Here is a 14,173-nt window from a genome sequence, read left to right on the forward strand (position 1 = left end):
CTGCAATGCCAGCCTGACAGTGTGTCGCGGGTTCGACTCCCGTTCCCGACGACCTTTGCTGTGTCACCCCCCATCTCTCTCCCCATTTCCTGTGACCCTACTTTCACTATCCCTCTCTAAATAAAAGGCATTAAAAGCCCCCAAAAAAATCCTTCAAAAGAAATGTACGCCCTACTTGAAGTAGCTCGAAACGCGCCGCGAAGCTTGTAGATAAATCTGCTACTTTTGATATTTTAGAATTTGTAATCCTGAAAAGTAAGTACGTTTTGGTAAGGTTTCCACCCCGACAGAGACGTTATCATATATTGTTCAGTATGTGTAGGAGTTTTGAATACACAGGTCCCTGAAGAAGGGGAACCAGTCTCTGAACAAGCAGGCGAAGTAGGTGTATGTAGGGTAGTAGGACTCTTTCTGCTGCGTGGCCCCGGCCTTGATGAGGTGAAGGGCCGCTTCGCTGGCAGGGTAGGCCGTCATGCTGGTGAAGTCCCTGGAAGGGAAGGGAGAGAAAACACACCTTCATTAACCATAACCACTCCAGTCCTATGTTACACCTTTTTTGGGCTATTCAAAAGAGCAGATTGACCAACTTGTGACACGTTGTGAGCTTGTAGATCTGCTATTTTCAAAAGAAAAAGAAAAAACCTTTGAGGTTTTGAATTGTTGAATTGTTGAAAATGGAATTTGTAAAAAATAATGAACATTTTTGACAATTTGTGAAAATTATGACAAGGCATACAGAATTGAGAGATATTGTTAAAAAAATAATATATTATATAAAATGACATTTTGTTGTCATGCTCACTGATTGTGGCTTTAACTACATTTAAATACAGTTTATGTGCATAAAGAGCAGAGCTAAACACTCCAACGTCGTCCCTCCCAAACATTTTAGTCTAGTTTTTATTTGTTGACAAAATTGTCAGTATATTTAGTCATAGTTTTAGTCATCGTAGCTTCGTTTTTAATTAGTTTTTATTTCGTTTTCGTCAGTGAAAAAAGGTAGTCGACTGACATTTTTCGTCATCGACTAAATCAACGCTGCTATGAGGCTGACCTGACTTTGTCCATGGCAGACTGTGTGTCTATGAGGCCCAGGGTGCTGATGGTCAGAGAGACGTTGCTCCTCTGCATGACCAGCTCGTGCTGCAGCGTGCCAAAGAATCCGTTCAGCGCAAACTTAGTGGCCGAGTAGGGACCCGTGAAGGGAGTGGTCATCTTACCTGAGGATCAAAACACAGTTATAGAGCCATGAGTTCAGCTACAGTATATGAGAAATAACTCCTGGTATAACTTAACCACCTAAACCCCATACCGGAGTCCCTCAGGGCTACAAGTCCACCATGCCGCTGTGACGTGTGGTGGGCCTTTAGATCGGCTAGTTTAGCTTTTTTGTTGTTATTTATGAGTTAACCCCATGCAGTTCTGAGCAAGGCCCAAATTAGGCTCTGAGAACCTTATGTGAAACCCAGCCGTAGCGTAATGGAAACAAACCCAGAACCTTATGAGAAACTAAGCCGTAGAGTATGGAAACCTGAACCTGAGAAATACATTTTGTTCTTAAAGCTGGAAAGAGCCATACAATAAGCAGGGTAAACATGAGGTAATAAATCAAATAGAACTAGTAATCTAGGATCATACCCACAGTGCCTAGAGCCTCCTAGTGTCGCCAACAGCTGCAACATCTCAACGGACCTGGCCTGGCTGTAAATACAGCATGCATGGGTCTGGCTAGTGCCAGGCTAACCCTGACCCCCTAATTAGCACTGTCTCTAAATACCCCCAAGAGACAGTGGGGGCAGTAGCATGTCACTTGGACACAGGCCGGGGTCTGATCAGCCTCGGTCGGGTCGCCTGGAGGAGGGAGGGCGTCTGTTGTGAGACCCGAAACACCCAGTGACTCCAGGAAACAACACTGATGATGTATCCAAGCGCATCAGTCGATTTTTTATTGACATAGGTAAACCAAGAACCTACCATCAGTCTAAACAGTATAATATCAAGAAGTAAATCATCTGTACATTGAAACTATGCAAACTATAGGATGCAGGTCAACAAATGAACCTGGCATCTGTCTACATAAAATGCCATCTAGTTTAAATTTTAACCTTTGCATATGCCTGCAAGGTCGTCAGGGCTAGGGCAAGTCCTACGGAAAGTGCTCACCCAGAAGAGAAGTGTCTCTGTGTGGTCAACTCACCCAGAAGAGAAGTGTCTCTGTGTGGTCAACTCACCCAGAAGAGAAGTGTCTCTGTGTGGTCAACTCACCCAGAAGAGAGGACACAACGATGATGCTTCCAGAACTCTGCTCCAGTACCGGCAACGCAGCCGACGCCATGTTCACATAACTGTGGAAATTGACCTATAAGAGAGAACAAACAATAAACACCAATGAAAACTAAGCACTATAAGTTACCTATAAGCTCATATGTGTGGTTGGAGACTAGAGGGGCAGTTCATACTTAATAATATAAGATCATTTGAATGTACTTTTTCTTATATAAGCAAACCAGTCCCAGAAAAAAATCTACTTTCAACCTATCTTCATGTAATTGATCCTCACTAATGGTCATGATAATATGGCACCATTTTTGTCTACTCAGTCTGTGTCTCAGAAGAGGGCTGTGGACAATTCAGAAACTACCAGTGACATCATCGATGGGGAATCCAAGCTAATAGACATTTTCTCTTCCTTGACAGTTACTGTAGCATGCTATAACAAAAGTCATTGTTCTCGCATTAGAAAAAATAAAATAAAACAATTTGAAATATTTGTGTGAAAAGACCAAACTTCAGGTTTCTGAACGGTCCACAGCCCTCCTCTGAGAGTGAGTAGACCAATGGTGAGGACCAATTCAGTGAAAATAGGTTGAAAATGGGTCAACCGGTCCTTTAATTTAAGGGGTAACGTACAGAAATATAATTTCTAATTAGCATGTGGAAACATTGTTCCTCAGCATACTGTACCTGCATGAGTGATCTGACGTGATCCCCATCTCTGTCCCACATGGCAAACGGAGTGCTTCCTATGTGATTCAGGACGAGAACGTCCAGCCCACCTAACAGGAACACGAACACACACACACACACACACACACACACACAGACAGACAGACAGACAGACAGACAGACAGACAGACAGACAGACAGACAGACAGACAGACAGACAGACAGACACACACACACACACACACACACACACACGACTTCACATCATCTGCCTATATGTTTACATACACAACAAAATAAAGGAAACCATGCGGTCCTGAGTCAAAACCAAACATAAGATTCTTACTTCTAATACAACAAAATTACAATTATTCATATATTGTCGCTGTCGAGCAGAAACCTTGAATCTCCATACTTAGTGGTATTATGTTCATTATGACACGTGAGCATGTAGATCTCCTATTTTCACTACTTTTTGAAAAACAGATCTCTCTGTGGGTTTTATAAATATTAACCACTTGACCGTAAGTTATAAGAATAATAATAACTACACTAGATCCATATGGAACACAGGTTTCTTTTTTTCCCATTCCCTTAACCCATTAAGACCGGGAACGCATCTGTGTGTCATTTTAAGGTTTCTTAGGCTATTAAAAAAAAAAAAAAAAATCGTGGAATTAGTTCGCAAATCTTGGAATATATAGTGGTACAGTGGTAAGCAAACATTTTTTAACTCAAATCTTTGCTTCTGGGTATTCTACAAATGTCTTCTAAATCCTAACAAAAAAATCCTAAGAAAAAACGTATTTTGCTGTAATATCAGTGGTTTTCAAACTTTTTCATGTCAAGGACCCCAAAATTATATATTTGGACCCCCATCTCAAAATATGTTGTTCCACTTCCAGGGACCCCCCAGAAGCAAAAATGTGAGTTAAAAAAATCACTTAAAAAAAAACATTTTCACGATTTTTGAATAGCCACAGAAATATTAAAGTGACACAGATGCGTTCCTGGTCTTAATGGGTTAAAGGTTAGGGACATTTCTGCCCGACAGCGATGATTATCATGATATATTCTCTTTACCAACTGCTCTGTTCTTCCCAATCAGAAATAAGTTATGGAGCTACAGGTCCTGTTCTAAATTGGTACTGAAGAAAACAACAACCCCTCACACACACACACAGAAAGCCTGGCGAAAAAGGAGGGTGAACAGTAATGCCTCACTGGTGGTCTCACACCCATTCACCCCCCCCCCCCCCCCCCGCCCCCCGCTGTTCTGCAGATTGGAGGCTTGCTGCCGTTTCATTTATAAAACCCAGGAATTGCTTGTGTTGCTAGGCAACGTAAAACAAACGCGTCAAGTGGGCAGGCTGTTGACTAGCAGCACTCAACATGTACAGTATGGATGGTGAAGTTTCTTTTTTTCCCGGAATAATTCTGACATGTTGTACCGAGAAAAGCATAATGTCCACTGTGAGGGTCAGAGTGGCGGGGGTCCAGGGACCCTCAGGGTTCCTTGATTGAAGGGGTTCCAAAATGGACCCTTATGGGTCTGTAACTCTGACAGTGTACAAATAAGAGCCTAATGGACCCTGACAGGTCTGTAACTCTGAGAGTGTACAAATGGAAACAAACGGACCCTTGCCGCTGCCGGTCATCAAATTATTGCCTTAGGAATGCGACAAAAACTAAAAAATATCTCCTTTGTGTGATTAATCGACAGAAAAAGTCACTTTGGGGCTATTGTTTTAGAAAAATCATGAACATTTGAGCAAATCTTTGAACATATATATATTTAAAGCGAACATTTGTAACTCAAATCTTTGCTTCTGGGGACTCTACAAATGTCTTCTAAATCCTAACAGTTTTTTTTTAAAATGTTGCTATATATCAGTGGTTCACAAACTTTTTTTCATGTCAAGGACCCCCAACATTATGTATTTGGCCGCGGACGCCCATCTCAAAATATTTTGTTCCAGGGACCCCCAAAAGCAAAGATTTTACTTAAAAATGTTTATATATATCGGGGCGCCTGCTGGCCTAGCGGTCCAGGCGCATACCACATACACTGGTAAATCCAGCGACAGTGTGTCGCGCGTTCGACTCCCAGTCCTGACAACCTTTGCTGTGTGTCACCCCCCCATCTCTCTCCCTATTACCTGACAGCCTACTGTCCTGTTAAATAAAAGCCCCCAAAAATGCCTTAAAAAAAAAAAAAGTTGATATATATTAAAAGATTTATGCAAATTTTCAATATTTTCTTTTAAAAAATCGCAGCTCTACAAGCTCATAGTGCCGCGCTATGAGCTTGTATATCTGCTATCTGTCACATTTCCGGCCTATACAGTATGTGCAGCAGGGCTTTTTGACTCCATGAGAGGAGGAACTGGAACGTACCCAGATGGTCCACAGCCTGACTGAGCACCTTCTCGGGGTCAGAGGTCAGTGACATGTCCCCTGTCACATACACTATCTTCTGGGCCCCCAATGTCTGGCATTTTTCTGCCACCTACAGGACAGAAGCAGAATTACACATGAATGACGTACGGCTTTACATAGAGAGTGTGTGTGTGTGTGTGTGTGTGTGTGTGTGTGTGTGTGTGTGTGTGTGTGTGTGTGTGTGTGTGTGTGTGTGTGTGTGTGTGTGTGTGTGTGTGTGTGTGTTTATCACTGATTAGACAAACAACTATTGTGCCTCAAATAATCACTTTCAACCTAGTATCCCCATTTTTGGCATGGCAGGCAGCGGTTCCGGTAAGAGACACAAAGGAGACTCGTTGTGTCTCCTACCGGAACCGCTGCCGGTCATCAAATTATTGTCTTAGGAATGAGACAAAAACTAAAAAAATACCCATGAATTCAAGTCTCCATGGGGTGACTAATCGATAGGGGAAAAAAATCTTTTTGGGGGTGAACTATCCCTTTAAGAAGGGAACAGAATTCCACCATGTCAAGTGCAGGTGGCTTTTCAGAGAAAGAGAAAAGGGAAGCAGAATAAATAAATGAATGAATGGATGGTGAAGACTGGGAGTGTGAAAGAGAGACGGGGGAAGGAAGGAGGAAGTGCACAGCAGATGATAGATCACACCACCAGGCAAACACAACATCTCGAGAGCTCACAGACCTTCTGCAACGCAGGCTCCCTCCTCGCCGTTATTACAATCTGGGCGCCCAGCCTGGCGTAATGGTATGCCAACTGTTCTCCGATGCCCGTGCTGGCACCCGTCACCAGCACCCTGGCACCCCGCACCGACTCTGAGCATTTTGGGGAGGAGGAGGGGAGAGGAGGAGGAGGGGAAGGGGAGGAGGAAGAGGTTGTCAAATGTCAGGGTGTGCGTGCGGCTGCCGAACAAAAATCACACAAATCATGCTGTATTATAGTTATTATGTCCATCAATCAAAGGCGAGGGTCTCTCTCTACGCTGCTCTGCATGGAATAACCCACTCGATCCGGGAAGGCGTCTGTGTCATTTTAAGATTTTTTTTGGCTGTTAACCCATTAAGACCTGAGGCAGATTAAAAAAAATGTTTTCTAAATCCTAACGCTTTAAAAAATATATATATATTCAAAGATTTGCACAAATTTTCATGATTTTACAAAAATAGCAGATCTACAAGCTCGTAGCGCGGCACTCGGTGCCGCGCTATGAGCTTGTATATCTGCTATTTTTGAATAGCCAAAGAAATCTTAAAATGACACAGATGCAGATGTCACAAGCTCATAGCTACAGTATGAGCTTGTAAGTAAGTAAGTAAGTACATTTTATTTATAAAGCACTTTTCGAAACAAAGTTACAAAGTGCTATACAGTGGCAAGCAATAAAACAATCAAGTAAAACAAGTTACAACAAGGCACATGAGAGCAATAGCACAACAAGAAGTCAAAAAACAAAAGTAGATCTGCTATTTTTGAATAATCATGATTTTTTTTGGCACATCTTTCAATATATCTTTTTTTTTAAAGCGAACATTTGTAACTCAAATCTTTGCTTCTTGGGGTCCCTGGAACAATATATTTTGAGATGGGGGTCCGCGGCCAAATACATATACATTTTGGGGTCCTTGACATTAAAAAGTTTGAAAACCACTGACATAGCAACATACGTTTTTTCACTCGGTGCTGCGCTATGAGCTTGTAGATCTGCTATTTTTGAATAGCCAAAGAAATCTAAAATGACACAGATGCGTTCGGATAGAATGGGATAATTATAAATGAATATGTCACGGGCTAAAGGGTGTGAAATGAATGGAGAAACGCTTTACTTCAGGGTACACATTCATACTGTATACACGCGATTCGTGCTTCAATCATGCTCAATTTGATGTTTACAACAATAATGATAATTTATGTTATCAGTAGCTATAGGCTACAATAAATATTTTTTAATAATATCTGACCTGAAGATGAAATAGTCAACAAATTACAACAAAATATAGACCTATTGGTCTTTGATCAAAATGCTTATTAACTGTTTTGACCAGATCAATATGCATATTGTTATAAATATTGACATTATTAACATTCTATTATTTAATGATGGTTGTTGCTGTTTGCCTATTAACGTCAATCATTAACCTAAATAACCTTCTGTCAGATAGGCCTAACTTGATAAGGTAAGTTTAAGCCATTGATGTAAAGGGCCAATTCACCCATTTTCAACCTATCTTCATGTAACTGGCTTGATCGCAGCGAAACTGTGCACACACACACACTCCCTGGGTGCCAGAGCTGAACCTCTGGCCCAAATATTTGGGCCTGTTATAGCGCCACCAGGACGCTGATTTTTGCAAAACACATTTTTTTTACAGTAATCCTACAGATTTTAGTCCAAACATCACACAAATCGGTACACAGTATCATTAAACTAAGCGAATTCCCAACATTACTGTCCCACAATAACCTACCTGACCTGGCGGAGACCTGTGCTCCGTGGGGCACTTTTTCTAGTTTATTGTTTTACTCTTAGTATCTTTAGTATATATTTGTTTACTGAGTGTACAGCACTTTGGTTCAACACTGTTGTTTTAAATGTGCTCCATAAATAAAGAGGATTGGATTATAATGGCCATTAGTGAGGACCAATTAGCTTCAGTTACAGTTCAGTTTATTTGTATTTATAGTGCAACATCACCCCAAGGGGTCTCTGTGCACTTCACAACAAGTCATACAACAAAAACACAGTAGCAAAGAATTATATGAAGATAAGGTTGAAAATGGGTGAAGTGCTCCTTCAACCCATTAAGACCTGGAACGCATCTGAGTCACTTTTTCATTTGAGCTAAAAAAGCATTATTTTACACTTTGGCTATTAAAAAATAGCAGATATACAAGCTCATAGCGCGGCACCGAGGGCCGCGCTATGAGCTTGAAGATCTGCTATTTTAGAAAAATCGTGAAAATGTGTGCAAATATTTGAATATATATTCTTTTAAAGCAAACATTAACTCAAATCTTTGCTTCTGGGGGGGTCCCTGGAACAAAATATTTTGAGATGGGGGTCCGCGGCCAAATACATCAACCACCGATATAGAAACATACTTTTTTCAGAATACTGTTAGGATTTAGAAGACATTTTGCAGAATCGGAAGCTCAGGCCTCAATGGGTTAAAGGTATCTCCTAAATACCAGATTGCACCAGTATATCATTGCTCGTCAAAATATAAAGTCATTCTCACCTGGGTCAAAGGTGTCCCTCCAGCAGAACGCCCACAAAACGATGGCAGGTACAAGCAGCATCTTTGAACCCCCCGGGACCTTCATGACTGCTGGTATACCACTTGGTCACTAAAAAGGATCTCTGCAGATTCTGGTCCGGAGCAGAGGGTCCGACGATGATGAGGTCCAACGTAGAAGTTTATTCTGAAATGGCAACGTATCAATGTATCATCCCCAACTTCACATAGACTGCACCTTATTCAGTTGATCCTCGTGGCTTCTTCTCCAGCTTATAGCTGGTTTATTAAGGACAGCACAGCAGCCCTGCTATCAGTGTGAATGGATTATGGACCCAGGGCGACTGGACTACCTGCACTGGGGTGGAGCCTATAACTCTATGGGCGGAGCAGGCTATGATAATGTCCCCTAATCACATGACTTTATACCGTTATTATGTGTGTACCCTGATGTGTGTTTTGCAGAATTGCAGCCACCTGTCTCTTGGACTCTTTTAGAGCCGTTTTGAAGGAGAGAAAGGATTCACACTTTTTTATGACTGTTGGTAGGGCGTTTCCACATTTTGGTGGCATAGCAGGAGAACAAATGTAACCCCTTGTTTGAGCCAAATCTGTGTTGAACGTGATTTGTGGAGCTCCCTCTGGTGTGAATGCCCTACCAACAGGCATAAAAAAGTGCAACTCCTTACCCTCCTTCAAAACTGCCCTAAAAGAGCTCCTACAGGTGGTAAATTGTAACTTGGCTCCAGCCCCTGAATCGATAGCCTCGAGAACCAGTGGTTTTAACAGACAGGATGCATCAGGTTTCTGGTGGCAGACAGACACTGAAAGAGAGGAAATGGGTTTAATGTCAGTGTGTCAGAGGAAACCCGCCTGGATGCAGGTGGTGCTGATGCTGTGTGTTCAACTAGCACAGCCAGTGGTGGATAGCAACTCAGTATACGTACTCAAGTACTGTACTTCAGTACAATTTTTAGGTATTCTTTTATTGGAGTATTTCCCATTTTCAATTACTTCTACTCCACTACATCTCAGAGGCAATTATTGCACTTTTACTCCAATACAATTATTTGAAAACTTTAGTTAATAGTTACTTTGTAGATTTTGATTATTTTGACAAAACATACATTACCTATTTCAGCCCTATATACATTTCGGCCATTTGAAAGCCTGTGAAATGGGACATTCTGCAAAATGAGTACTTTTACTTGTGGTACTCTAAGTACATTTTGATGCCGATACTTTCGTATTTTTTACTCATGTAACACTTTGAATACCGCACTTTTACTTGTAACAGAGTATTTCTACATAGTGGTATTGATACTTTTACTAAGTAAAACTTGAGTACTTTTTCCATCACTGTCTATAACCTCTATAACAACATTAAAGAAGTAGATTAGCAATGCAATTTAAACATCAGCTGTACTGAACAGGAACCAGGCTGCCCTCATTGCAGCTAGTTTAACATTTGCCTCTGTTGTGTTATCTGGCTGTGCAGTGAACTGTGGTTATTTATTATGTTGCAAGGCCATTTACAATAGAAAAAAGGTTAATGCAAAATCTTACTTCAGCACTTCAGTTGTCTTCTGCTATTTATATCTACTTGAAGTGTTTCTCTATAGTTGCAAAAGAAGCATTTCTGCCTCGTTTTATTTCTAGTTTGACCATGTGCCTTTTATGTACAGTATATTTCACATTGTGTCTTCTTATCTGACTTTCATTTATTTTTCTATTCTTTACCCTTTTACACCAGTAAACTTATGACAGTAAAGTTGAAAGCAAATTGAAGTTGAATGTTGAAATTAATTAATTAATTAAGGGGACGTCAATTGACCAGTTGTTCACCATGGGTACATGTTTTCTTTGAACATCATCCATGAGTGTTTGCATGATTACCTCTACAGCTCATTAAATCATTTGTTTTCAATGTGCTTTGTTTTTATCACAATTAGTCTATCGTGTTACATTCCAATTAATACCTGAACTGTTGTTTCCTGTGTATGGGAATATTTTAGAATGCAATGTCTCACACACACAAGTAACTGCAGTGCCATCAATAAATAACCTACTGTACACACCTTATGGTTGGTTTGTTATATATTCACACACACACACACACACACACACACACACACACACACACACACACACACACACACACACACACACACACACACACACACACACACACACACACACACACACACACACACACACACACACACACACACACACACGTACGTCATTGCCGAAGGTTATCCAACCTCACCTCACCTCAGCTGTGAACGTGTATAATGGCAAATAAAGGCTTGTTAAAATGTGCTAAAAATACTTGGCACATAACAAGCCTTTATTTGGGTGAAGGGTGGTTGTGTGATAAAAGGAACGCGAGTGTGATACACTTGCACTAATTGGGGTCAGCTGCCGTTATCTTCCCTAGGGGTTATATGGTAGCTGAAAAACAATGGGAAGATCATAATATAGCTGAAGTTCCACTAAGCACTGGAATGGCCCCGCAGGTGACCTCATGACTCAGGGAATGCACCGTGTCAAGCAGCGTACTATAGTCATGGTCAATTTTCCCTTAAATAAAGAGGTACTACACTTTGGGACAAGTTCTCTACTGGTATACAACTTTCTTCACTTACATTTATAGAAGAACAAATTGAAGGATGTTCTGATTGACCAGGTCACATGTCACATCCATTATCACACATTGCCTGATAACTTTTGTTTTTATTTTTAAATTTATGGAAATTATTTGATTTTCTGGTTTTATTTATGAAAGACTTGATTTTTTGGTTTAAACTTTTTTTAAATCTTTTTAAATATACGTTTTAAAATGTAAGAAACAACAACAACAAAAAAAGAGGGATATTTACTTTGGTCCGTGACCCAAACATGAGTCCTGGACCACTGTTTGAGAAACGGTGTTTTTTACTTTACAAGAGGTAAATTATCATCCTCCCAGTGCAGCTGTATCTCTTTATAAATAAATAAAAAGTTGTCACAAACTATCAAATGTAGTTTTATGACATTATAGAGAGCACAGACACAATCACTAGTGAGAGCCTATTGAGATTAGAAGGCCTTATCTAAATGACATTGTATAGATTACACAGAGAATATAATCTCAAAGGTCATTTGATTGTCACCAGTGACAAGAGAAAACAGAAATGGTTATATTATTATTATTGCCATATTGCATATTAATGTTTGTTTTATCCATTTAACAATGCTTAATTCAAATGTATGTCATCAAATAATCTGCTCCAAAACAGGCTTGTATATTGTTCAGTGACTAATAGATTGTAATAGCAGTTTGTGACAGTGCTGGGAAGCAACTTGACGACTGTATTTGTTTCAAGAACATTTCCAAAATCGAACTAAACTGCGATAAAAAATTCGGAAACTTAACTTCGATCAATTATGTCTCCACTTCAGTAATACAGATTGGTATTGTATTTTACACGATTTTTATCGTTGATTAGTCACCTTTACAATGAGGTATAACTTGTAAGGATCGTGCAATCGTGGAATGAGCAATGCAGCTAAACGTGTAGGTAGTGCCCCCCCCCAAAATATGCCAAAATCCCCCAATATCCCCTTTCTGTTGGTAATCACTCTGGTTTTGAGCGACCTGCCAGCACACAACTGCTGGCACCAGAGCATGGGACCTGCAACTTTGTTGAGTTTGCGTATGCTCCAAGCAGCAACACTGCCCCCATGGAAAGATGCCACGTTTGTCCCTTAGGGATAAGGCCCGTGCAATAGGGCAAGTGGAAGCTGGTGTTCCGTTACAGAGCGTCAGCATTATTTGGTGTCAGCCCTGGAACCATTTGCTGGCAGGTGTGTGCCAGTCACAGGTGTGAGACTGGCACCTAGGCATGGGTCCTGAAAACTTTGACATCTGTCTGTGGTAACGTTCTGCCTGTAAATCTCTGCAAGAAAGCCTATGGTTCCTCCGTGAAGCAAGGGTGTCGTCTTCCTTTTGACTTCACCCGTCTCACAGAACTTGGTCCTAAGTTTGATACCAAATAATGCCGTCACTCTGCATAACGGAACACCAGCTTCCACTTGCCCTATTGCACGGGCAGCAGGTGTGTGCTGGCAGGTCGCTCAAAACGAGAGTGATTACCAACAGAAGCATATCGGGGACGTTGGCAAATTGTTGGGGGGGGGGGGGGGGGGGGCGCTACCTACACGTTTAGCTGTGTTGCTCATTCCATGAAGAGACTGTTCCAAATGGATCCAATGTAGTTATTTATAAAACTCACACGCACTTTCACATTTTTCCCAAAAATAGCAGATCTACAAGCTCATGCGACACGTGACACTACAAGCTTGTAGATTGGCAATCTTTGCTACTTTTGTGTGACACTGTAGTAAAGTTCAAACATGGATCTCATGGTTTCTGCCTGCCAGCTACGATGTGATCATTTATCACTTATCAACGGTTATAAATTCATGCGTTATCATTAAATGATGCTACTCGACACCCTTTGAAAACAGCGGTGTTCCAACAAGTAGAACATAAAATAACGCTCACACGCTCGATTCAAGTTCTTACAAATGTTTCACATTATATTTACAAGTTACAGCACACCTGTAGGGTCACAATATGCATGATAACAATGTGAGGTCTGAATATGTTTCATCAACAGTTTTGGCAAAGTGTACAAGAGACAGACTTATAGTAAATCCCAAATAAAATATGAATGAAGACAATGTCTGGAACCGATCAGATGATACAATACCGTACATGATGTAAGAGCACAAACGATGAGCGATCATGATATCAGAATTATTAATAATGTTATAATGTACAAAATCGTTGCGTTTTGCATTCATAATTTTTTAACAGAAATCCAGCAGATTTCGGCTGGCCGGCTTCTGGTCTCTTAACATAATTATTAAAATAACTTGTTCTCACATTAAGTCTTCTCAGACCAAAACATCAACCTAATTCGCTGAGTGACAAATTAAGACTGTCACATCCAAAACAATGCCTATATCTTTCATCTTTAATTATCATTAATTTTAATAATGAATGTAGCACTGATTAAATGACTAAGTTCTTAAATCCTTAACGAAGAACTGAGACTGATTCATGACACGACATTTATCATCTCAACAAAACAGGCTATTTTTTTTTTTTTTTACCAAAGCTTTTGCATTACCAGCAGCAGCAATATCAGATGTTCCAGATAAATAGTGTATAAAAAAACTTACAAAAAAGAAAAAACAAGAAGAGGTATAAGTATACGCATCATTGAAAACTCTTTGCTTGATGGGTAACTTAGAAGTCGACGCCATTTTGGGCTCCGACGTTGCACTTACACGAGTGTTGATTATTACACAAAGAAAAGAAAACTAAACATTTCTCCAGCTCCGTTTCGGTCGCAGAGCCCTTCCAATAGATACAAATGCTTTGTCTGCAGGTCAGTGGACCTTACAGCTTGAATAAACGTAGAATCTAAAATATAGGAGTGACAAAACAAAACAATGTTTTAACATATTAGTCACCCCTCCCCCATGCCAGTAAACACTGACT

General features: G+C 40.5%; 1 protein-coding gene across 1 annotated transcript; it reads right to left on the reverse strand.

Annotated features, from left to right (window-relative positions):
• Positions 1-309: 309 nt before the first annotated feature.
• LOC311045157 (hydroxysteroid 11-beta-dehydrogenase 1-like protein) lies at positions 310-8,707 on the reverse strand (the record flags this gene model as incomplete). Its single annotated transcript, XM_084056967.1, has 7 exons — positions 310-487; positions 1,055-1,220; positions 2,266-2,359; positions 2,965-3,056; positions 5,344-5,455; positions 6,071-6,201; positions 8,623-8,707. 7 exons carry the CDS (start codon positions 8,705-8,707, stop codon positions 310-312), a joined length of 858 nt encoding a protein of 285 aa, XP_083913093.1.
• Between the last annotated feature and the right edge of the window lie 5,466 nt (positions 8,708-14,173).

Source organism: Gymnoscopelus microlampas (genome assembly GCF_963454915.1).
Source record: "Gymnoscopelus microlampas genome assembly, chromosome: 5".
In the NCBI taxonomy this organism is placed as follows: Eukaryota; Metazoa; Chordata; class Actinopteri; order Myctophiformes; family Myctophidae; genus Gymnoscopelus; species Gymnoscopelus microlampas.